This window comes from Larus michahellis, chromosome 1, assembly GCF_964199755.1.
Source record: "Larus michahellis chromosome 1, bLarMic1.1, whole genome shotgun sequence".
Classification (NCBI taxonomy): Eukaryota; Metazoa; Chordata; class Aves; order Charadriiformes; family Laridae; genus Larus; species Larus michahellis.
The window spans coordinates 133421575-133448616 of record NC_133896.1 but is presented as its reverse complement, the minus strand read 5'-3'; the positions used below and the strand labels follow the sequence as shown (position 1 = coordinate 133448616).

General features: G+C 34.9%; 1 protein-coding gene across 1 annotated transcript in view; it reads left to right on the top strand.

The window, feature by feature from the left end:
• The window catches only part of IL1RAPL1 (interleukin 1 receptor accessory protein like 1), a 769335-nt gene that overhangs the window by 81715 nt on the left and 660578 nt on the right, over window positions 1-27042 (top strand). The window contains exon 2 of the mRNA XM_074604365.1: window positions 8943-9048. Coding sequence (XP_074460466.1) covers window positions 8967-9048 — 82 coding nt within the window. The 5' untranslated portion in view covers window positions 8943-8966. The remainder of the gene's footprint in view (window positions 1-8942; window positions 9049-27042) is intronic.

Sequence of the window (27042 nt, the reverse complement as noted above, 5' to 3'; positions counted from 1 at the left end):
TGTTGGTATTACATCTGAAAATGTCCTCTTTCCTTTTGTGTCAAATCATAAATCTCAGCTATTAATAAGCAGTGCTATTCAGCAGCACTTAAGAGTTGTAGTTGGTTAGACCAGTGACATCTCTTTCTAACCTTGGATCTCAGTATAGTTTTAGGTCACAGCTGAAGGTAAGCAATAGAGTCATAGGTCTGCTACTTTCTACTCAAGCAATTAAAGTTTCTTTAGCACTGGGATTATTAGGTAGCTGGTTGGCGCGAGGACAGTAAAGTAGCGAGGAGAGTTTGGCTAAGAAATTAAAAGCATGAAGAGATGCTTTTCAAAAGCTAGCCAAACAAAGCAACAACTTCAACACTAAAAATGAAGCAGGATTAAGGAATGTCATTCGAAACTGAATGATGGGCTTGGGCAGTTTCAAAGTTATCTCGTTCAGTGCAGCTAAACGCTTTCCAGTTTTAATGGGAGAAGCTTTAGCACCATTTGCAATCCTTTCTTCCTTTTACCCTTCTGCTCTTTTTTTATAATAAAATATTGGGACTTAAAAAATTGTGATGTGATTGTCAGTGTTGTACACAAGCTGGATCACAGGGATGGGGTGCAGAACAGAGAAGAAAAAGCTGCTGTGATGGTGGCTACACCCACCATTGTTGTAGGAAAATAAAACAAAATTGAAGACTCCCTCTCCTTTGAAATAATTATTGTCTCCAGCCACTGTGTTGAGTAGTCCTACGTGGCATAACAAGTTGTCATGTAGACAGGACAAATTTTAGTCATACCCAGTCTTGAAGTTTTCTCCCTAGAACTTTAATAAACTGCAAAGGTATATATTATAATTATATATCATCAATGCTTGAATGCTTTACAAACCAATTTAATGATGATAATCCTTGTAGAAATTGTTCTGCTTTTAATTATTATATACAAGATGCTGTATCTGAATGGTAAAGCTGACATCCTTTGTATGCATATTTCTCTTTAGGTCCTTGTTGTTCTTGTACAAACAGTAAATTCATCATATGGATTCTTTTGTCTTTATCAGGCAGTAGGTTGCCTTTGAAATTCCACACAGAGGCTGAATTGCTGCTACCTGAATGCTTTTATATGTGATCTTCTTTCTTATAGTGGGCTGACATCTTAAAATAATTCTATCATAGATAAAAAACCCAGTAAAATTGTGAACTTCTAAAGCTTTATATTATTATTTCTGTAAACACAAAACTACTTACAATCCCTGCATTTTCAAGGGGAAGTAGTGCCTCTTGCCAGGTTATTTATAGTACTAAAATGTGAGAAATGTTCTCCCATTGGAAACAAAACAGGTTTGAGACAGACACTTGTGAGTAGTTATTCTGGATTTCAGACCCTATTGAGGAGGAAGGTGCCAGGATACAGTGTGGACTGACTGCCCTGCTGCTGTGGGAAGCCGAGCCCCATGGGCGACACTGGCATAGCCTGTGCCCTCACCCCAGGGTGCAGTTCCATGGGGCTGGTTATGGGGTTCTGTTGACAGCCTCTGTCACAGCAAGCAAGTAGAAAAGGAGTTTGAATTCCACAAACACATATAGTGAATATACTTAGCAGAGCAAGGTTGTTATTCTACCACTATTGTAAATATTTCAGGAGCTCACTTAGTTGCCTGAAAACACAGCCAGTTAGAATTTTCCAATAAAGTTATATTTGCAGTATTAAAACTTAATTTCATCAGTTTTTCCAGGGATGGAATTTCAGCTGGATACAAGAACAAGGCTACCCATCCCCAGAAAGCAAAGATACAGAGTGGTCAAGTAACCAATGCAGGAGCAAATAATTAAGGTTAGATGTCTCACAAGCCAAAACCATGCCACAATAAGTTGACTTCTGATTACGCATGCACATGGATTTGGAAGGAAGGCTTTTTTACCTTTTGGAAGGACAGTGTTTCAAAGCCAAACTGAAGATCTTTGAATTTTTCCTCTTCACATCTAACTTTACATACTTAAGACTATGGAAAGGGGGAATTATTCTGCTAGTCTATCTCCCTTCAGAAACTAAGTAACAGTACAACCATTTTCCAACTAGGTTTCTGTAAACATAGCTGTTGAGCTAATGTTCTGAGTATTGTCTGTAACTTTGCTGCCTGATTGCTATAATTTTTTTGTTTTCTTTCCAGAAAAAGAAATTATGGTTTTAGATTTTTCCATTAACCCTTTGGCCTAATTAGCATCATGAGCACACATTTCTTATGTATTCTGCTAGATATATTGTTTCCATCGAGTATTTCAGTCCAGTTTGGTTTTGCATGTTTCGTTGCAAAACCCTTTCCTCAGTTTCGGATTCTTCTTTCTTTCTCATCATAAGTTGAGAACTATTAAGGAGGAGGCATCTACTTGTACTAACAACATTAGATTGTTTTAAACCTAGGCTGATGTGTTCCTTTATCTCATGTAAAGGCTCCTAGGAATGAACGGAGACTCCTGTCCATCCATTGTTCCCTTACCCTGAGAGTGAATAACTCACTGGCATACTATCCAAGCTTTTCTGATCCTGCCCCTTTTGTACCATCAGCCTTTCTGACTGACTGAGCTAACCCTGGTTAATTATTTGGAACCAAGAAGGATGCCCCACTGATGTGGACGCCACAAGGTGCTATGAGACCATTGGAAAGACACTGTCATCTCCCTTTTTTGTGTCTCTCCTGACATTGTACTTTCTCTTCTTAGCCACAGTAGTTCCCCAAAGTATGTGTCAGATAGGTTTTAGCTATGTAACTATTTTAATCTATGGTTCAGTGGGATGAGATGTTCAACTGTTTCTTCAGTAGAGGATTCTCAAGCATATGATATGTTACACTTCAGGTACCTGCAATCTGCTGCACTTTATTTGTCTCTTAATAGAAAAACCACAATCAAGAAAACTTACCTACCACACAGAAAAGTCACTTAATGAAATAATCAGGAACACCTTAAGCAATGTAAACAGTGTGCAAAATATGTTTGCTAGTCAATCACGTTAAGTGCAAATCCTGTTGTTTACATTACTGTTTTACACAAGTCTTGGAAAATAAATATTGAGCCAGACATCAGGATTCTTCTGGTTCTGACAAAAGGTTTGTTGCTTGTAGAATAACTTTTAACTACCTTATGCATTTAAGTGATGCATTTTTCTTAACGGAAACTTTTGGGAATGGCAGATTATATTTTTTTAGAGAGATACGCAGAACGATCTTAAATTTCTCCAGGGATATTGCCATGTGTACCTTGCGTGATGGATGGAGTCTTAAGGAGATTAAAATCTTAGCAATAAAAAGTATCTTTAAAAGAAGGCAGTAATGAGTGTCAAGTTTAATGGGAAATGTGATGATGCAGTTGCTTGGAAACCTCTCCAAAGGACTCTGCTGAGTTCCTATTCACAGCCTGCTCCACTGGACATGTGGCACTTTGGCTTTTGGTTATTGCTGCTTAAAACACTGTCGCCATTCCTTCAACCTTTGCTGCTTTTTTAATTATCTCCTTTTGTTTTTTTGTCGTAACAGTCACAACTGTCTTGAATTTAGGAATGGTGCTTAGCATGGAGGACTAGACCCAATACCTCATTGCCTTCTTGGTGCTTATGACTGATTTGCCATGAGTTCTGCAAAATTTGATTGCTGAATATTTTTGTTTTCTGGGACTCTGGAAGGGACTATTTTTTACAGACTTTAGTCTTTGAAACAGGTGTATTTTTCTCTAGCTAACATTTTAAGTATTGTTAGGGCTCTCTTTCTGTTCCAGGACAGTAATGTAGCAGATCATGACAACAAATTGACACTTGTTTTTGAAATCACGCTGATTCTGATTTTACTTTATCCTTGCAATTTAAGAATTTAAACTATTTGTTTTCAAGCTGTTTGAGTTGTGTTCTGGACGTACCAATACCAGATGTACTAATACGATAGTTCTGGACATACTAATACTATATTAATATTTTATACTGTCCTTTACATTTTGTAAGATCTAATGACATGCTGTTCTGGGGTTTGTGAAGAACTGCCACATGAAAAGAGACTGTTACTGAAAAGGTATCTTTGTTCACTTGTCTGTTTCTTCTGTATTCAGGTGATGTTTTTTTGTAATTTTGTTACTTGTTCATGATTTAGCAGGGACAGGTTTGTGCCTTATTCCACAATACTGGTACCAAGAAAGAAAATTCCAGTGCTTACCTCATTGTTACTTGTCAAGAAGGGAAACTGAAAACTGTGAGATTTTTTACTATTGCTTAAAGGCTTTTCTGCCACATGAAAATACACAGGCCTAAATGAAGAGTTACTTTTGTTTTCTTTGTAGTTTTGTTGTTGTTGTTTGGTTTTTTTTCTTTGTTTTAAAGCAGACTAATCTTTCTAGCTAACACAGCACTTCCATGACATTGACACAGAACAGTCATGAAGTATTTTTCAGGGTTCTCAGGATCCTGCAATATCTTAAATTTTGTTTTTTTTCTTTGAAGGGGATATGATGGAGTAAGATAATGAAGTAGTTTTGAATATGTATAAAAGAAAAGAACGTTCTTCAAAGTTATAAAGGCAGCACAGGAAGAAAAATGATTTTCAGATAATTAGGTAATGGAAGCTAGCTAGCATTTATAGGCTAATTTAGAATCAACCCCTTAAAGTTATTGTAAGGGACTGAGCCAATGGAAAATTTCTTACTTCAATTAGGTTTAATTCAAGTTTTGGGAAAGGCCCAAAATGAACATAAGTAAAATTAGCAAATGAGAAGTTCCTTTTCCATATTCCTGCCTTATCAGGAATTGCCTTACTATTGTTAATTTAATCTCTGCTGAGCTGGTTTGGGAAGCATGTCTGTATGTGTATGCATTTTCCTCACAGTGAGTATTTATGACAATTTAAGGAAAAAAGCATTCTTGGCATTTCCCCAAAGAATGTTAGTGTTGAGATACAGCTGTATTTCTGTTTCTGTCTCAGCTGGAAAATGAGGTACTTGGTGACGAGATACAGATACTAGAGGCTTTCTATGTCATTTTCATGTCAAGCAATGACACCTTCTAGAGAAAAGACTTCTTAAAAAATTAATAATATACCCAATTAAAATTTGTGTGGAATATATTTACCCAGGAATATTGAATGTGTTTTCAGTTTTGTGGTTCATGCAAACAAATAATCCACAACTAAAAATCTAAAGTTGTGAATGCTGCTTAAAGATGAAAAATATTTCAATTCTTGCTATCATATAAAGAAAAAGTAACCAAAAATCCCTAATTCTAAAAGACTTCGTTAGTTTACTATTCACCCATGGAGTCTAGCAGTCTTATAGCCAGAGAGTATGTAAAACATGCTAACATTGATGCAACTTGAAAGGCTGTAGTTAAGTTTATAACTCCCATATATTGTCTTAGCTTTCTGGTGGAACTGAAAACCAGAACAAAAAAAAACAAAAAAACCAGTAAAAAGGACTTTTGTAGATGTGTATGTAGGCTGTTAATCTCCTATTGCTTAAAGAAACAGAAGACTAGTTTTAATTATTAAAATCAGAATTTCTTGATATTGTTTAAAAAAGTTAAATTACAGCTCGGTGACTCTTGAAACAGTTTCTTCTGTAAAAAATTCATTGCTGAAAGTAGGCTGTTTCCAATTCATGAGATATCACACTCCATTTAGTGTTAAGAATCTGGCTTCTCATAATTATGCCTTTTATTTTGTTTTTCAATTTAAAACCTAACTCAATATGTTACAGCATCTCAACTTCAGGCCTACTCATTGCAGCAGTGAAGGCATTTTCTGTGGACAACTTGTGGGATCCTCCTTGGGATGTTCCTGTTTTATTTTCTTCTGACTTGCTTATTTTGTTTTTACAACCAATTTCACTAGGGTGACATTTTCTAGAATAGTCAATTGCTGACGCATTCACCTGGAACAGGGGACATGAGATGTTAAGGATCTGTTTTGAATCCGTCATACGAATGACGTGAAGCAGATTTTCCAACCTCCCAGGCAACTTCCAAAGCCATAAGGCACCAGCTCCTCTTTACTGATCTTTAAGTGTTTCCATTTCCTTCATTTGAGCTTTTTGATTCTTAAAATTAAGAAAAGAAAAACTTCTGCAGGAAAGGGAGTGGAAACAGAAGAAAAGGCTTGGAAAACTCTGGAGAGAGCCCCTGTAAGATCTGATTTGTTACTCATATTGCTGCAAAGAGGCAGTGGCTGGTGCTGGGAGCCACCCCTCCCTTTTTTTTTTTTCCTCCTTCTGGCAGTAAGTGCTTTCTGGTATCTCAAAGACAGTAGCAGACTTTACTTTCTGGGGATTTACCACAAACAATGTAGGCAACAGCCAGTTTTGCTTATGCCTTTAAGCTAGACCTGAATCTCTGAGAATAAATGTACATGAGAATGGCTTCCACAGTGGCATCACGTGTTTAAAATGAAAACCTTGCTATACCATTGTTACAAATATGGTTCTCTTGTTGACTTGACGACTTAAATGAGTGATATACGCATGGATCAAAAGAAGAATTTAGTTGACTAAACAGTTTCTTATTGATATTCTTGTATTTATTGAGGCTTTCTTTGGTAATTTCAAGCTTTATAGCTACTATATGGCTTATCTAAAAATATGTATTAATACATATGAATACATAAATGCATATATGCAAATGTATGTATATATTAGTATTTCTTTCACTGTAATCAGCAATATCATCTTTTGATGCATGGTCAAAAAAGATGCGTTTGGATCTGCTTTCACAGTCAGAACCTATTTAGTGAATCTGTAATTGCATAGTAAGATCCTGAGGTTCTTTGGACTGTATTTATTGGGCTCACACAGAGCAAGGAGCTGACTCTCGCTAGTACCCTGCAGGCTGAAGATATCAGCTTCAGGATTTCCTGCAGCATCAGTTCGTGCAGTGGCTGAGAAATGAGATTTTGATTTCAGAAAGCTTGACTCAGGTCTGCAGTAAAATGTGGTGTAACACTTTGTGATATCTACCCACTCTGCCCCTGGAAAATTAACCTTCATTTCTAGCTTCTAAAATTCTAAGGGTCTATATTATTTATAACTGCTAGTGGTCATGGTACTTAGTTAAATTTTAAACTTAAGTAAAAATGTTAGCATTGCACTAAATTTAACTCACAGAAATTCTGTATTTCGTATTTTAATTTCTACGTTGATAAGCAATTTATTGCCTAATTTCTCACCTAATTTCTCTGAAGTTGCTTGTGAATGTAGGTAAATGATAGTCCTTTACCCGTGATGCTAAAATACTAAAGTTTGTTCACAGCTAATGAATGAGCAAACATATTAATGCTTGTGTGTTTGTCTGTGAGTATAAATATTGTTAAAAAAAATAAGGTATCACAAAATGTTGTCAAACTGTATTCTCTCACTCCCTCATCTTTAATAAAGCCATGATCATGAGTGCAGTAGGTTTGTGCTTAGTTCTCAAATGTCTTAAAATGTAAAGCTGTAAGATCGATTCTATATGTAGTCATCACTGTTTAAGTAATTCTTCACATAATGTGCTCCTTTACACCCCCACTATTTCTTATTTCTAATCTGTTCTCTTCTAAGATGAAGGTATTTTAAGATAATGCTTTCAAAAAATGTCTTGGGTACTCAGTAACCTGACTGTCAGTGAAAGTGCAAAAGATTCATGGTCTCTCTTGAAATCAAAACTTGTACTATATGGTTCCTTTGGAGAATTCTTTCAGTTGCTGTACAGTGCTGTGATTAACAGAGGTCAATATCAAAACCACATTGGTTTCGTCTGGGTCTTTACTTATAATACTAAAGAACCGTTGATCACAGCCCTTTTTTTTACCCCATTAGATAAGAATATTTTTGCATAAAATGCTATAATGAATATAGATAGAATAGATAGATTCTGCTGTCTAGCTTGACTAGGCAGAAGATTTGGCCTCCCTTTCCCCTTTTAGCACATTGTAATGTGAGATGTCAGTCCTGTCAACCATTCCAGAACAAAGCTGATAATCATCATGACTAGATGACATCCTCGTAGTTATACGGGGAATTAACAGAATGTTTAGTCCCTGCTTTCACCAGCTGCTCATGCCACTTAATCCCTGGGGACACAAGTTATAGAAATCCAGAACTTTTATTCACATCTTGGAGGTGAAGGTTGAACCACAACCTGCGATCCACCTCTCACATCCTGATAACATTCACTTCTGATTTAGTGCAGTAAATATGTTAGTTTGAACTTGCTCATGGGACTTCAGCTCATTTAAAAGGAAGTTACAGGTGTCTCTGCTGGTTCCTGCGGTATGCTCTTACGTTTCCCTTTTCGCTGTTCCTAAGATGATGACCAGATTTGTTTTTAATTAATTGTTCATTGTGAATCTTGTTCTCAATTTGTGGAATTAATAAATGGAAGCAAAACTAGTGAAGAAGGACCTTATTTTCTTTTTCCTGTTGGTGGGGAGGAGAAATAGCTTATATGATAAAAAGAAAAAACTAGATGTTATTTTGCAGGCTTAGTGAAAAGATCACACTTTTTTCATAAAATAAATTGATTAAAGTTATTTCATTCAGGAGGAACACAATGAATTTTCAATGTGCAGGCAAAATTGAAACTAACGCTCCAGGGTTAAATGTGGTGTGTGCATGTGTTTGTTTTATGATGATTTTAGTTTATGTATTTTTTTCAGGAACAATAGATTATTTTTGTGCATTAAATTGCTCACAAATACTGTATTCAGCTTTTCTACAATGTCAGTATTATGATGAGTTACTTCAAGGTTGTTTCAGCACCAATATAGAATCATAGAAGGGACCTTTCAGATCATCTAGTCCAACCATCCACCTAACTCTGACAAAAATCATCACTAAACTATATCTCTAAGCACTATGTCTACGTGTCTTTTAAATACCTCCAGGGATGGTGCCTCAACCACTTCCCTGGGCAGCCTGTTCCAATGCTTAATGAGTGTTTCTTTCTTCTTTTTGGTACTCTAGGAAGTGACCACGGAAAGACAGAAAATGAAAGCTCCTATTCCCAACTTGATACTCTTGTATGCTACTCTAACTCAGAGCTTGAAGGTTGTGACCAAAAGGGGATCAGGTAAGTAAATATTTATCTCTGTGGTTACAATGTGGTTTGGAAAGAAGTGCAAATGTATACTAAGATATTGTTATGGTGGTTTGGATCATAGTTACGAGGATTTCAAATTCCGCAGCAGAAAAAGTTAGCAGCTTCAATATATTTGTAGACTATATTGTGTCATGTGAACTTGATGAAGAAAACAAAAATGTTAAAATCAGATATGGAATGTACAATCAATGTCACAATTCATCTGCGGAAGGAAAGTTATTCCCAGAACTACCTAACTTACTTAAAAGACTTCGTTGCAGTCAGTGTTGTTAATGTGATTACTAGATTTATCTCTTTGACTATATACTTTATGGTTAAGAATCTCTTGGAAATTAAGATCATGCAGTTTTGGCTTAGGCTACTAATTTTTGTAATACAACAAATAGATCAAGCACGTTAAATTTAATAACCATGAAGGGTGAACAGCAAAATGTATTTTTAAAAGGGCTATCTGATACATGGTTGAAGAGTTTAATTCAGCAAAGAAAATACAGGCGGTTTTTCAGAAAGTAAGCAGAGGGTGACATGTTTACCAAACATCTTTCAAACTGTTACTATAGATGAATTATCTTTATATGTAAATAAAAGGAACACCAATACTGAGACAGTTGGGTGTGTTTGGGTTCATTTTTTGTCTGTCACCCTGAAATTCTAATTTTCCCCTCTTTCACTTTTCACTGGATAATGAAAAAAATTATAGGCTACTACTTCTGCAAACCATTTTGCTCTATGGCACTAAAGGACACTAAATCCTTAATGGAAGTCTTAATCCCATGTTGATGGAGTTAGTTAATTAGATTTGTTGTTACTAGTCATTTTGCTTTTGGCATTGGAGTTTTTAGGTAGTTTTTGTTGTACTGTTTCAGAAGTCTGGCTTTGATTTCTTTTTTTATGTTTTCTTTAAATCCGTTTCCAACTGGAGTTGGTTGGTAGTTGTAACTGGTGCTTAGGGAGGACACGGGTCTGTATACATTTTGGGAAACAGCTTAAAGTATATCTTGTATTTTCGATTGATTATATTTTAACATTATGAAACCGAGTATGTCTCCAATATTTTAGTGACTGGAAATGTGGATTGAGGGAAAGCAAATAAGGAGTATCACTATAAAGTAAGGTGTTCCTCAACCAAGATTTGAGATTAAAATATTTTGGGGTTATTAAAACTGGAATATATGGACTGTGTGCAGAGCAAAGGAGTTGGCGATGGGTTGGTGTGTTTGTGATATGATGATGTTGAAGCCGAGATAGATATCATAGGTATCCTTTGAATGTGTCTGAGTGAGGTTGTTCTGTTTAATTAAGATTTAATACTTGTAAGCTTTAAGTTGATGCTCCTTAATCCAAATTTAGTATAAGCATTATTGTTCATCTTACAGTAACTTTTACAATGACATCCATTTTTAAGGAACTAAAAAAATAGTCATCAGATACCTGTTGCTTGAATGTGACAGTAACAATTTGGGTTGTCTCTGCATTTTATTTCATCATTTTTTCCTGTATCCTCTTCTTCTGATTAACCAATGCAAAGAAAACTGGTAAATATTTCTGTTTGGGAAAGTAAAATAATTGGTGTCCAGCAAAAGAAAGAGCATACAGTACTTTTAAAGATGTATAGAATATGTTCTCATTGTGATGTTGTAATAAAAAGGAAAAACTGTAGTGGAAATCTTTGGATCACACCTTACTGTAACATGGGGTTCTTGATGTTTTCACATGAGATCTACTTATCCTGTATATAGTTTCAATTAGCTGTATCACCAAGACAGCTGTTTGTCATACTGTATGTGCAAAGGAAAAATCTCTGATTTACTAAAATCTCAGATCCTACTGCCTTTGGTCATGTTGTTTAGTGACTTCAGACTTGAAGAGCTTCTGGAGAAGTAGGTGGAATGTAATAACACGTGTGATGCTGCTTGGCTTACTTTTGTTGTTGATATCCTTTGGTTTGGTTTGGTTTGGTTTTGTCCTCCCTTGGGTGCTCAGGAGGCCTATTTTACAATCCTTATTTACTTTAACAGAAGTTTTAGCAAAATAAGATTCACTTATCTGTACTGTGAAAATAGAAATGGTTTCCTAAAACTAATGCAACTTATAATTGGAAGTAGGGAAAAAAAAATCAACTTGGAAAATAGAACTTTTGTTTTACGTGAACATATTAACCAGAGGCGGAGGATGGTGAGGACATGGCTTACGTCTCTTTAGTCAGTTCTACTTGTGAGGCACTTTGTCCTTGAAGTACGAGCATTAAAGTAAAATGAATAGCAAAATAAAAATGTTGGCATATTTTTATACTTATGAGGTGTTACAATTATAAATATGGAGTAGCAGTATCCACCTTTTAGAGATTTGTTGCCTTTATGTACTTTCTTCTCTGATGTGAATTAAAGGAATGCATTAAACCAGTTGTTGAATTAGTATGCTCAATAGTTGTCTTAATTGTGACTTATTCCTTCTAATTCACTTTTGTTGAGCTTATTTCTAAGTACTCAACCTGAAACCACAAATCTTGTGTTCTTTATATGTTTAACTTCATTATTTTATGTTAAAAACATCTATCCTTGAAAATGTCTTTTCTATACTGTCAGTTGGATTTTTCCCGTTAGAGTACTTCAGCACTCTTCCTTTGTAGGTTTTTTATCAGCTGTGCTAAAAAGATAGTGATTAATAAAAGTATGAGTTTCTCTGTCTGGTAGAAATACATTTCCAACCACTTCTGTGATCTATCAAGAACATGAAAACCTACCTACAGAAAATCAGTGAGGATTCACAGCGTGCCAAAAATGTGGAGTAATTTTTAGGCTCAAATTATGATTTTATTTCAAAAAATGGGTAACAATTATGACCGTCTGTTGCCTTTCAGGACTGAAATTATATCAAATAATTAGCTATATAAGTAAACATTTAGGATCAACATAATATTCTTGTCTTTGTGTCGATTTAAAAACAGGTTAAAAAAAACATTGCAAGAGAAAGCTGAGGTTGTGCTGTGTTGGATTAAAGCTCTGATCATGAGAGCTGTCATTATGAAAAGCACTTAAATGACATTACTTAAAGGCAGTCCTTGAATCTTTGTATCACTGTGTTCTATTCATCAGTTAAATATAATAATATAGGGTATAAAGGGAAGAGTATTAATCAAATATTTATTAGATTGTCAGGAAAACATACTTTAAATTAGCTTGCTCACAGCTGTGTGAAGTACCTCTTCAACACTTTATCTTGTATGTATGATTCTATCTGACAGAAGATACAGCTTTTTTTCCAGTTAATATTTTAAATCATTTTTGTAATACAATGAACAATTTCAAATTAATTTTTAACATAGAAAGGAATTATTTTACATTTAGAGCATGTAATAACTGTGTTTGTTACATAAGAAAGGCTGGATGAGCAGTTCCAGTAACAATTCCATTAATAAATACAAATGATGCAAGAACCTTCTTCCACAAATGCAAAAATCAAGTTAGACTTAAGCACACGTAAACTTTCCTTGTCAATTATAGTTGAATGCACACCACCTACAAGTTGTAATACCTTCTCAAGCAAGAAAGAAAAGATCCTTTGCCTTAAGCTTTAGCGTTCTAACCACTGACTTCAGAATAGATGTAATCATTGTTAACTGGGTTTTTTAGGCAGTCAGTGGAGTCCCCATAAACTTTTGGAGAGGCTTCAGAGCTGGCAACAGTTAACTGCAAAGATGAACTTTGATTTGGCACATAATGGATATCAGATGTGATCCGCTAGACAGGAAACTGACTCTTACACTATTCAGCTTTTTGAAGTATCACCAAAGCATCTTGCTTCATGAAACAATTCCTCTGCTTGATCACCATGTCCTGCTTGATGCAAAGGAAGAATAAATACTTAAAGCCTATATATTTTGTTTCGTTCGGCACATGATTTTACTGGAATTGGCTTAAATCTTAAAAGCACAGGAAATAATGCCCGTTTCTTAGCATGATGCCAAAATTCATATAAATTTACAATATGCTTAAAAAGTGTGTAGATCTACTTTTTGTGCAGTCCACTGGGTGTCTGTTGCTCAATGCACACCTTGATAGTATTTTGAGAACTTTATGGTAATGCATTTCTAAATGTTTTTCTTTCAGTGATTTTTCTGGAAAATATACTTTTTCATAGTTTGAACAGAATTGGGGTTTTTTTAGCCATGTGGTTTTACATCCTTAGAAACCTAGGTTTCTTGAAGTCTGTTTTTTTTGAGTTTGAGTGGTAGTTGATCAGTTACTTGTGGTGAAGAGTTTTTGCTTATGAATTATTTAATATTCATCAAAGAGGGAGTAGGTTAGGAGAGCCTCATGCTGATCCGTACAGATTTTTTCCCTATAACATGTATGTTAAATAAAATACTTGAACACTGCATTGCCATCTGGTGGTTTTTTCCAAGGATGATGAGTAGACAAAGGAAAGAAAGGGTTTTTTTCTTAAAAAACAAATCTGTTAAAAGGGACAATGGGGGAAAAATGTATCTAAAAGATATTATTACATAAAGACTTATGACTTGATCAGTATAATTAGACAATATTAGTGTAGTGGCATATTATACACTCACATTGCCTACTAGCAATCTGGTGTTGCCTTGTCTCAAAAAAGGTGAAAGTTGCTATTACTGTCTGTAGTTCTCTGTTTTTCCACAGATTATTATACATCATGAGTCTATTAATTAATATTCTGTATTCAGTTCTGCTACTGTGAATGGAAATTTTCTGTTCTAGGCTGAATTTATTCTATGATAGAATAATTTACTGGAAGGACAACCTTTCCAATGATGGGTTATTAGGATATGTATGAGAACCTTCACATCATGATGATGAAATGACAGTCTATGGATGTATTTTGTCATGTCGCATTCGCTTTTTAATGTCTAGTATTTCTGTGCCTTAGCTATTATGAATAAATATGGCTGGTTCGAGTTCTTGTACTTGTATGGAAGATCAACGTTATGAAAAAAGGAAGTAAAGAGCCATGCAATGCTGGTGGTGTTGGTACATTGCAATGGTGGTATTTCTGAATTTTAGTTAGTTTTGTAGAAGAAAAATATGAATTTTAACTAGATAAAAATAATTCAACATTATTTTTTTTGGTTCTAGAGTGAGGGGAATTCTGAGCAACAGACTGGAAATATATACTAAAAATCTCAAGTAGTTATTCTGTTTGACAAATTCCATACTCTTTAGAGCTATAAGCAGATATTTTTTCTAACTTATATCTCTCTACAAATTTTTATGAATTATTTGTCATGTAAGATTTAGTATGTTTTAGAGAATAATATCAGATGTATAAAGGATATTTCTGCACAAACAAGACAGTTTTTCCTTTTCAAAAATGTTTCTTTTAACTGGAAAAGGACCACATGATCTGTGCAATGTAGGCCTTAACATCAACAAAGCCAAAATTTTACACCTCTTGACAATTGTCACAATGAGAACTCAACAATATATTAAAATGAAAATAATAAAAAAAATAAAATCCATGGAATGAAAATTCTTCACCTGTGCTATATGTAAAGAGTATATCTACAGAAGTCAAGACAGTTTGAGCACTCTTCAGGTAGGAAGAATTTTTGAATTTATTTTACTTGTTTGTACCTAATTAATTGAATTGTCACTATTTTACAGAAAACAATTTAATAGCTATATCTAGAATCCAGCTTTGAGGAAATTACATGCAATTAAGTGCTGAGGCTTAGCAGAGGTCTGGTAACCAGTACTTGAGTATTTGTAGGTTTTAGTTATTTATTTTTTATAACCCTTCTGGATGAGACTTAGTGTTATAAGTGTGTTACTACATAAATCATCCTGTTCTTCTTAGCGTCTTTCCTTCGGTGGTGTCATTCTCTTTTTCATGCTGTCTGTGTATTAGCTAAGTTTTTGTGGAGGTTTTTTTGGATCCTTGTCAAAAGGTAATTAGTTGATGAATGTCATATTGGATCTGATATGCACTGAATAGTAATCAGATGGTTAAAAAAAATAGACATATATCTGTTATTTTTTTTTTCTTACAAAATTTATAGGCAGAACACTCACATATACAGTACTCCAAGTACACTGAGCTTGGAGTAAAGCATTTACAGCAATTAAAGGACATGCTTCTTGCAAGCCATAGGAGTTTGTGTCAATTGATATTAATGACCCCTAGCTGTTGTTTCCACCCTGCTACAGAATGTTAGTTTTCCATTATTAATTGATGAGGCTTGTGGCTTGTTGTGTGGTTACACAGAACCTGAAATAATACTTAAGAGTCTATCTATGTCTATCTGTCTGATGTACAAGATTAACTTCTATGAGCAAGTACTTTTTAAGTTGGAACAATTAAGAGTACTGTTATTACTATGAAAGCCATTTTCTATTTCTCTTTGGTGACAAGAAGCAAAAGTATAGTGAAAGACAGTCATGAGCTAAGACATATGTATCTTTCTTACTGCACTGGGGGGACGACTATATTTTTGCATCATGACCTGGTTAAGTGAACCTTATTTCATATGAGGATTCTTTCAAAAAACTCATTTTGAATTGGCATACAAATATATAGTCGTCTTTGTGATTGTAGCTGTGGGACTGAATGGGGAAAACTGTGAAACATTTTTCTTTTTGAGGTAGAAGAGAGAGAAAGATGAGGGAAAACCTTTGCAATTAAAACCACAATGGAGATAAACAGAAAATGGTATTGTTCATTCTTAGGCAATTTTCTTATATCTTGATCTATTAAGTCATTCCATATTGATTTTATTAACGCTAATATTCTTCTACTTCTTATCCTTAGAATAAAAGATATTTTAGTTTATTTTTTGCACCTTTTTTGTTCCAATTTAAAGATGGCTGTTCCTCTCCATTTTAACGTGTAGTAGAAATCAGTAAGTTTTATTTCTAATGATAAAACCTTCCCTTCATAGTTGAAGAATGAATTAACTGGATGTGTCAACTTTCTTGGATTTTGCCTCATTACTTCACAAGTTACACAGCTTGTATAGTGCGTGTCAGTGGGGGAGGATGTTATTTGCTTTCTTACTTGCACATTTCTTTTACAAGAGAAAATCTTCAACAACAATACCCTTGAATATATAGTAATGGGGTCAACTGAGATGAATGATTGCTTGTGACTGCTTGGAGGGAGGTCTAGATGATCTAGAGATGCGAAGACTGTGTAAATACTCTGCCTCCTTCAACCCTTTCACTCTCTGTCCTGAACTTTTGTCTATCTGACAGAACTGAGAGGCCTCCTGGAATTAATATAGACCACTGAAAAAAAGAAATTGCTATTTCTACATGGTACCAAGATGTCAAAAGAGCAATTAGTGTCCTTGAGCACCTTATTTAGACAGCAAAAGTATCTATATCCCCATCACGTAGACAATTCTGGCAAAACCTTTTACACCAATTTTGATATGATTCTCAGTTTCTTTCTTCATTTATGAAGGCAGAAAACCACTTGATTATTGTTAGGAGAAAAGGCATGACCTGCTTTTTGTGAATCAAGGACTGTTGGAAGAAAGTAGGAGTTAAAAATTAACCTATTTAGTAACATTTTGCATATTCCGGAAATTAGAGGGTTCCTTTAATATATGGTTTTGAACCTGTTTTTTTGCTGATGACAACTATACATGGGAAGCGTGCATTTTTCTTTAAAAGAATAATCCTTTACAATAGTGCATGTTTCCTTAGCTACAGAATGTTGTATGAGTTTTCAACATATAGTAATTTTCAACATATAGTTCTCATTTGAAAGACCCTGAAGAATAATCTTGTTGGAAAGACTAGTTTTGTTAGTAAGCTTAAACAGATGCTTGGCCACGGGAATGGTTCAGCTCCAATTGTCTGTATTTTCTTTAAGCTAAGGATACTGTTCAAAATGTCAGATGAACAGCAATGATGCAGATTGTTTACTATACAGGGTTGGGGGCTGTACTATAAAGAAAGAAACAAACACAGTTCTGTGCCGCTAGAGGATTTGGGCAATAAGGAACAATTGCATTGCAAGCATAAATCCTTTGTGACACATAACTTGCTTTGGAGACACTGTGAAAGCAGTAACTGTTACTTGTCCTGTGAGCATTTATGAACAGGATGGCTGGCATTTTAAAAATAGTTATATGACCTTTTGTTGTTGCTAGGATCCATAGTGATACTTTTCGGAGTCCTGGGAGATGTTGAATAATACCACAGTATGTGAAAAGACTGTCCGTGCAGTAGCAAAGGGTCAATGTTTTATAGTGTGCAATACATATTAAGAAATGACTAATGATAGTAGAGGAGACAAAACAAAAACTAAAGCCAAAAGGACAGTAATAGATATTCTTACATAGTTTGGTCATTGAGTTTTAGTAGCTGTTTAGAATGATTCTCTGCTTCCACAGTCCCTGTTTTCCCTGGCGAATGGTTACCAGTTGTTTCACTGATTGGCATCTGTTGGCAAATGGCCTAGAAGATGTAAAAGAACAAGTGACCTTTGATCAGAAATAGCTGTTGCAGAAGATCTATTTATTTGAATATTACACTGTCAGTTTTATGTAGAATAATGACTGCTGAGAATAAGGAGACAAAAAAACCTCAAGGACAAGTAATGGCCATTTGATAGATTTGTCTTTTTTATTTAAGTGTACTCAGTTGTGAAATATTAAAATACAGAAATAAGAGCTGTGATAATAAGTTTTGCCCATTAGAATATGTTTTGTTACTACACTTAAAGCAAATTAAAATTGATTAAATCTGTCCTCGATTAAAATACTGACTTGTTCTTTCTGAAAGATGGAGGGAGAAAGTGCTATCAGTGCTGCATACACAGATATATGGGAAGCAACTTAGCATGAAAAGAGAAGGTCGTCCTTTAGATTGCAGTACCGAAATCTTCATCCATTCTTGCTCAGACTTGTTTTTCCTGTTATGGTCTTTATTTCAAATGCAAAATTCACAACCTCCGTTATTACTTTAAGATTATCTTTTTATCTGTTTTTCAAAACAGGTTTTTGCAATTATAAGGAAAATTATCAGACTGCAATAAATTACAACAGTTATGTTAGTTGAAAGATGAGTGCTTCTGTAATTTTCTTGCCTTGCTCTGAACGCTTAACTCATTTCAGGAAACTGTCGAGTGTACAGATGCAAAGCAGACAATTGCATTGAAGCAATCTGCAAATTCATTTGGAGTAGCCCACTTCCACAAATTACTCTTTTTCATCCTTGCAAAAAGGAGCAATTTTTATTCTCTTTTAAATCTATATTAATTCCAATTAAAATAGTTCCAATTGATAATTCCAGCTTTAATTAAAGAGTCATTTAGGTTGGAAGGGACCTCTTAAGATCATCTAGTACAACCTCCCTGGTTAAAGCAATGTCAGTAACAGTAGGTTGCTCAGGACTGTGTGCAGTTGAATTAAGCAACTTCAGGACTGTTCTTCAAACAATTTTTTTAAAGGAATTTAGGCAAACCTTTTAGAGGGTATATGTACATGCTCTAGTCCCTGACCCTCGATTTTTACAGATTAGAACTTCCCTAAACATCTCTCTTGTCATGGGTTGCCTCTTTTCCCAGTGGAAATTGTGGCATGTTTAGGATGGTAGCTCTGAATTGCTCTAATGCGGAGTTGCAACACACCAAGGAAACACCTGGACCTCTGTCATGTCAGGTTCTAAAATCTGACCTACACGGAGGCTGCGTTAGTTAAAATTACTTCGTACCTGTTCAGGATGTTCAGTTTCTTTCACAGTAAAATTGTTTATTTCTTGGGAATTACAAAGATATTCAAACTTTATTGAAACGTAAGACAATTATTGAGGCATGTGTCAAGCTATGTGGAAAAATGAGTGTACGCACTGCGTGTTTTCCCATTCCCTTGCCACCTCACTTTTAACCTTAGTTAATATCCTTGATAATACAAGAAACATAGTATTTTCTTCTGGGAAAAGTAACTGGCTAATACTAGGCATGCTACCTTCATACACTTTTATATCATTCACTATGATCTTTTTTTTAATGAGTTTTGTCATAGTAGGTATAACAAAGACAGTGACTTGGGATATGAAAAATTAAAGAGCAGGCCATAAAGTTAACTTTTCTTTTCCGAGAAAAGTAGCAACATACATGGGTTGTCCAGATAAGATGAGTGCAGCCTGAAGTAAAGCTGTTGTTAATACTATTTTTTTTCAAAAAAGTACAAGGTCAGCATGTCTGAAACTCCAAATTTTCTGCTCAGTGTCATTGGCCATATAACCCAGAGTGAATCCTGAAGGCAAAACAGAGAGACGGGCAAGGAACAATGCAAAATCTCTATATATGTATGCATAGATATCAGTGCCATGACGGAAGCCTCAATTTCTTCCTAGGGATGCTGCTAAACTGTTGCATAGGTGATTGCCTGGGTGCAGCACAGAAAAGGAGGGTGGAGAACGTGGAGCAATACTGTCATACTCTGAGCATTTTCTAATCAAACAGGCTGAGCAAAGTATGACAAGGAGTTCACCTGCCTAATGCATATCTTTTGTGTTCACAAGGGGCCTCCTGGAGGCCAGCGAATGCCCTGCTTTCATTCTGCTGACTGCGCCAGACCACTTTTACAACAAAATCACTTTTTGTATCATAGGTTTATTTTTGCCAGTGGCAGTGTTTTAAATATAATTTATATTTTTATAATTTGAGAGACAAAATCAAATTTTAAGCTTTGTATTTTTCTAGGAAATTGAATAAGGGTCAGTAACAGAACATTCTAGTTGGTTAATCAATGTTTTTGAAACAATTATTCAGCAGAATTGCAAGCTGTTTTAATTTTACAAATATGCATGCATTCATTTTATGGTATACTACTTGCTGTGAAATTTTAGCAAAACGTGACTATTAATGGATGAAGTAGGAAGCTTAAAACAGAAAGTCTGGGAAGAAATAGCAAACCATATTTGTTAGAAAATGCATCTTTGTTGGGAAAAGGAGCTGTCATGTCAAGGAGAGGAGGAACAAATTGTGAAACACTTAATCCAAAACATAATGCCCATAACATAATGCCTTCAAGCACAGAATGTTTAACTTATTTAAATTTATTTCCCTGATGGCTTCGCATTGAGATTTGTGGGTTTGTTTTTTTTCTGCTATCATTTAACACCTTTATCTACTGTCTTTCCTTCTGAGTACTTCAAATTACTATATATACACTCCTCCAGCCCTTGTTGTCCAGCCAACAGGACACTTGTATAGGACCTGCATGCAAAATCCACTTACTTGTGGATCAAAATGTAGGCATCACAAAACATTTCAGGACCTTTGAAGAAAATAAAAAAAAAATGTATCTTCTGCCTAAACTCATGTGAAAACATGTACCTCATCTGCAGTCTAGAGTCTTGATGAGTCTTGATAGCAATTAAATCAATGCATGTCTTAAAAGTACTTGACTTAGACTTTTGTGGGTGTGTGTTAGATTACTTGTAATAAATAGTATTTAGTAAGTTCAAAATAGAAGTCTTGAGGGTAATAACATTGGTAGTCCATTTCTAAATTTTTGTATTAGGCCTCAAAATGCAACGTTGGGTAGAACAGTTTTCAGAGGGTGAAAAACTTAATTATTTACAAACCCAGGAAATTCAGCATTAGAGCTCAGAAGTATAATTTTAACCAAAATAAAGAGATTTCTTTTCTTCTGATTATTAGGAATGATAGGATAGGATGGCTTATATTTTTTAATGATAACAATTTTCTGTATATATTCGAAATGTATTCCATAAAAAATACTTGAAAATAATTCATATATAAGATTTGAGATAAGGAAAACACCTATTATTTCTTTTTCTCAAATTTTCAAAGAAAACAAATCCATGACAAACATAGTTTGGTCTATTAATAAATTTTATTGATTCCCTTGAAATACCTGCTAACTGTTACTATCATCTGAACTTTCTTTTTTAGAATTCCTAGTTAAATTATCAGAGGTCTGTGCAATGACATAAAAATAATGAGATGATTTAATAAAAATAGTTTGGACAAGGTGTCATTTAATAAGGTAAAAGTTTATCAGTGTAGGAGTTTACTACAACAGTACATCAAAATGGCCCTCCGCCCTTCCCACCCCCTCCCCCGCCACCGCCCCCCCAAAAAAAAAAAAAAAAAAAAAAAGACTTAATCTGCTATAAAAAGCAGAGGATAATTTTTAGGAGGTAATGCAGTAATTGAATTCCAGTGTGATTACACTTTTACAGTGCCTAGAGAAGCTGTTAGTTCTTCTTCACAATAAGATTCCACTAAAAAGCAGCTGTCCTTGCTATCATCTGACTAGTGCAATGCCATCTGTGATTCAGGGCAAACTTAAGAGGACTGAAATTTTATTCATATTTAACCAGGTGGACTGCTTTATTCATTCATGACTGTTTCACTTTGTCACTGTTAAGTAATGCATGTGTAATAAACCTGCATTTCAAAGTAGGTCATGCTATTCTCATACATGTACAAAGTCAGCGTGTTTTGTATGTGTTTGGTATTGAAAACAGTTATGTTAAAATGCTGCTCTTGATACCAAGTTTAGAGTAGGTGCTGGACTTAGGACTCACTGTAGCTCATACCTATGAATGCTGCTGTTTTCAGTGGGGACAATCCATTCATTTCAAACCACGCTTGAACGTGACCATTCAGCAGAGTTGCTTTCTCATTATCAACATATTGTGTGTTTGAAACGTAAAATTTTCCTTTCTGGTAAATCTAGCCATAAGAACTCCTGTGCTAAGTCTCCAGAATTAATAATTTTGAGGAGAGAAGAGGCTTCATTTCGTTGGTTGGTTGATTGGTTTTAGCTGTTCTCTGTGACTCAGTCTTTCACTAAAAGGTAGGCGAGGAAGAAACACACGTTCCATGGTACTTTAAGACTTTTTCCCATTTCCTTCCTTCAGTATAGATACACAAGGTGAAAGATGTAACAAGGTATGGTAGTTGCCCATCACTGAACAGCAAATTGTTAGATGTTCCTGTGCTGAGAAACTGTAGAAAGGGTTTGAAAACTGTTTTTCTGTGCCAAGATGTTTTCATCAACTTCAAGGTAATGACAATTGTGATCAACAAAGAGAGAGGCCTGTCTCCCGCACACAATTTCCTACACAGCTCTAGACAGTGTAACAACTGTCCTCCTCAAAAACATTGCTGTTGAGGATTTTATGTCCAAGTTCTGAATTTTGTCAATAACTTTATTTAAACTTAAAATCACAGGAATCTAGTTTTCTGATAGAGACAGTTGCAACTGTTAGTAACAGGAATGCTTGGAAGTGAATTTCTGTGACACTCCCTGCCATGTAATTTTAAAAGTATCTGATTCTCTAATTGTTTGCTAACATCAAAGCTGCTTTGTTATGCTCTGAAAACTTTGCAGTTTCTTTCTTTTTCTACCTGCAATTATTAAAAGGAAATTAATTGAATTTCTGTTTTATTAGGTTGATTCCATTAACGTGTTCATTGCAAATACCTCTTTATTTTCTCTCCCATTTGGCTGATCTTAATTTCTAGGCCAAATTTAGTATGAAGGCTTTAAATCTTGTATCCCTGTTATGGGAAAGGTCAGACATCAAGTTCCATCACACTCAAGAGAGCAGAATAATGTCTTATGTATGCTTTGTTCACAGTCCTTCGCTGCTGTGATGAATTCTCAATGATAAGTCACATGTGAGAGTAATTTCTGTTTACGTTTACTTCGGTCAAAGCAAAGGTGAACTTGCTTATTTCCTTCTTTCTTAAAGACCTTTTTCTTTCTTCCTGGGCTTTAATGTGTGTTTGTGGGTTATTTTTGGTTTTGGATTTCTTTTTTATTACAGTTAGCTTTGGTATAAGTAATACAGTGCTGTATATTTTGTTCACTTTGGGGGGAAATTGTAATACCTGCTGAATAAGTCTCTGATTTACAGGAGCATAAACCATATTCTAAATACGAATGATTAAAGTTGCCTGTGTGTATGAAAAATTGGTAAGATTGTATGAATGGGTAAGATAATTTCCACTTGAGTGAGGTGAAAATGGATAAAGTACTTAATCTACCACTAATTATTTAATTTTAGCTACTTGTTATATCTGAAATTAAGTTTGTAATTTTATAACATTATTGAAGTAACGGTATGACAGGTTCTCGTGTAATGTTACATTTTCTATTTTGTTCATTTTGTACTTGTGATGGTTAGTTCCACCTTAAGGTGCATCTTCCTGTCAAAATAGATAGGAAAGCACTCAGATTATACCTATTGATAAATTATGCGCACTGTGTAGTCCTGAACCTGAAGTCATGAGTAACAAAAATTCGCACAGCAAGATTTAGGACAAAAAGATAAGATGTATGCACAGCAAATATTCTGAGAAACAGAGTTCACAAAAATATAAATATTTTTTTCAGTCATTGATGACCTTTTATTGGGTTTTTTTGCAGACAGAAGAGTAGATTATCCATTACTGGTTTTTTTGCACATCTTTGTTTATTTAGCTTTTTATTTTAATGGATGCAGACTCATTTAATTATCATTAACCATATTCCTTAGGCCTTTTTTTAGTGCAGTAAGTCTGATCTCTTTATTAAGATTAGGTAACTTTTTAAGTATAACTTAACTTCAGTAGGATTGTTTATAGTTGGTTACTTAACCTGAGCAAGAGGTCCACATTCTGACCCTGAGGATTTTTTTTTCTAATACGTGTTAGGAATTTTATATTGACACATTGTTCCCTATTCAGTGCATTCCAGTTTTCAACATAATGATGTTGAAAACATCTTTCAATATTTTGAAAAACTGTGATTATATATTAGAATAGAAAAACATGAGGTTGGTTGTTGGTAGAAAGCTGTACAGCTTTTCAAAAGGAGTTATAAATCTATATCTTCTACTGCATATATGTTATATATATATGCACAGAACTTTAATTGAAAAAATATATTAGTTTTAATTAGAAACATAGAATTATAGAAGGGTTTAGGTTGGAAGAGACCTTTAAAGGTCATCTAGTCCAGCCCCCCTGCCACGGGCAGGGCCATCTTTGACTAGATCAGGTTGCTCAAAGCCCCATCCAACTTGAACACTTCCAGGGATGGGGCAGCCACAACTTCTCTGGGCAACCTGTTCCAGTGTCTCACCACCCTCGTTGTAAAAAGATTCTTCTTTATATCCAACGTAAACCTACCTTCTTCTAGATTAAAACTGTTGCCCCTTGTCCTGTCAATTCAGGCCCTGATAAAAAGTCTTTCTTGATCTTTCTTTTATGCCCCCTTTATATATTAAAGGCTGCAACAAGGTGTCCCCAGGGCCTTCTCTTTTCCAGGCTGAACAACCCCAACTTTCTCAGCCTTTTTTCATAGAAGAGGCGCTCCAGCTCTCCGACCATTTTTGTGGACCTCCTCTGGACCCGCTCTAACAGATCCATGTCTTTCTTGTGCTGGGGACTCCAGAGCTGCACGCAGTACTCCAGGTGGGGTCTCACAAGAGCAGAGTAGAGGGGCAGAATTGCCTCCCTCGGCCTGCTGGTCACGCTTCTTTTTATTCTTTTTACATATCTTCTCAAAATGAGTCACGATGGTGGTAAAGAGAAAAGCAACCTGATTCATAAGTAAACTATTGGAATACTCTTTGAGAAACTTTTCAGAAACAAGATAATGTAATGATGCTAACTTAATAGAAATATTCCCAAATATACTAATTGTAAGTATAATATATCACATTTTGAAAACATCAGCAAGAGTTGCTTATAGAAGAGTAATTTATCCTATAGTGAAAGAAGAGGTGATTTGCTGTATTACTGTTCTGCACACTGCATCTTTATATTTTTGTCATGAGGATATGGTTAAACAGCATGATTTAAAAATAGGTCTGTTTGGAAATGCGACTAAATGTGAGATACGTAACTGCTGTAGATTTCCTGTGCTACAGTTGTTATTAGAATAATGTTGGAGGGCTTTTTGGATGGCTTTTTTGATGGCTTTTTTGACCACAATAAAAGATTTTTTTTCAAATTTAGGTGACTTTGTTGGCACAAAGATTTAGGCATGAGCTGAAGATGGCTGAGTCAAGTACTTTTGATTCTTCAGATTTCTTTTTTAGGATAATTCAGGTTGGAAGAGACCTTTGGAGGTCTCAAGTTTAAAGCAGGGTCAGCTCTGAGATCAGGCCAGGTTGCTCAGGGCTTTATCCATGTGAGTCTTTTAAAACCTTCAGGGATAGAGCTTGCACAGATTCTTTGGGCGATTGACTCAGTTACTTTTGAACTCTTGCCTTCTGCTAGTGCTCTCCTATTACGAAATATTCTCTCATAGTTCAGAATGAGCTAATGCATGAATTAAAAACTATGCCTGACATAGATCTCAAAATAAAAAAAAACAAAACATAAAAAACCAAGAAAACATGCAAGATTAGTTAGTTGATAACAGGCTTGATGGATAAAATTCATCTGCAGTAAAATACCAACAAAAATTTAAAATAAATAGAAAATTTTTCTTTAAAAAAGCTCTATGATGAAATCAAAAGAGAGAATTTAATATTCGATTACTTCAACTTTCTGCATAATTTGTTTCTGTATGTATGCTTATATCTAAGCTTTTTTTCTTTCTTTTCCTTAAGGCAATTTACTGCTTCTGTTAAAGGCTGGTGGAAATTCAGTTTCTTATGTGAATAAAAACCTGATGGACCCCTCCATTTTTTATTTTTTTGACATATAAAGGTATTTAATTTCATAGGAATCCAACAATAATGTTTTCAATAAAATATCCAGTCATAATAAGGGCCTACAGCTGTATTGACAGCATTGTTTACTGTTGTTTCAGTAAAGCTTCTGTTCATAATATTTAACAGGACAGCAATACCAGCTACCATTTTGCGAAATCCATTATAACTCTTAATTAAAATATGTAAATTTTAGTAACTTGTAGTGATAGTGTTGTAGCACTGGTTGTTTAAAGATATAGACAAGGAAAGGTTTGTTAGGAATTAGATGAATGGGTGCTTCTTTCTGACTGTGAGGTCATGTGGGGAAGCAGATCACCTAGAGGAGAGTGTATGTAACTCATGGATGTACCGAAAAGTAAAATAAATTGTTAAGGGGTTAACCCAAATTCAGTGGAGACAATAATGAAGCTGGACTTTCATGAAACTTTTCCATTTCTATTGGTCTTTATAATTCAAAAGTAACCATGGTCAAGTTTACGTTCCTTAAGAGTATGTTATTACTGTAAGGAAGACTTTCATGTCCCTAAGAAACAGAATTTTCGCATTCTTCAACATGCAAAAGCTTACTTACCTTGAATATTGTATAATTTATGTTAGTTACCCGCATCTCTTGTTTAGAGAGAGTAAATATTTCTGAATGTTATTTTTCTGCACATTATGTTTTTTAATATCTTAGTTTTTCTAATGATATCTCTACCTACATGCCTAGGATCTTTTTTTCTAATATATAACTTAAAACTATGGAATTGTGCAGACTGATGGAAATTGTGGCAGCATGGAGGGACAGAGAAGTTCCAGCGTGGTTAGGGATGTTGTCTGTTTCAGATTAGATCAATGGATAATTTTTTTCATGGTAAGCACTAAAATATTTATTGATAAATCTCCTTGGCCACGATTCACTTTTCAATAGCATTTTAATCTATAATTTAAACTTCTTAAAAAGTAAAAAGAGACCTTTTTGGGTCTTCTGAATGGGATGTTCCAGATTCTAATACCTTCTTCAGGACTCTGCTGGGTATCTATAGGATATCATGTTCAAGGATGGACCTTTGAGACAGTGGTCAGATTCTGTGGGGTTTTCTTTGTTTGTTAGTTTTGCTTTCCTTCTGAGGTTGACATCCAAATGGATTAGTGTGTCAGCTCAGAAGCTAATCACAGGTAATCAATTTGATCCATATATAGCTAAACTCAGAGTCTTAAAGAAGGGCTGAATTGCTTCCACTGGAAAAAAGAGATAAAGCTCTGGCCAGAGGTAGAAGAGGAAGTGATTTAAAAACAAAAAGACAAATCAAAA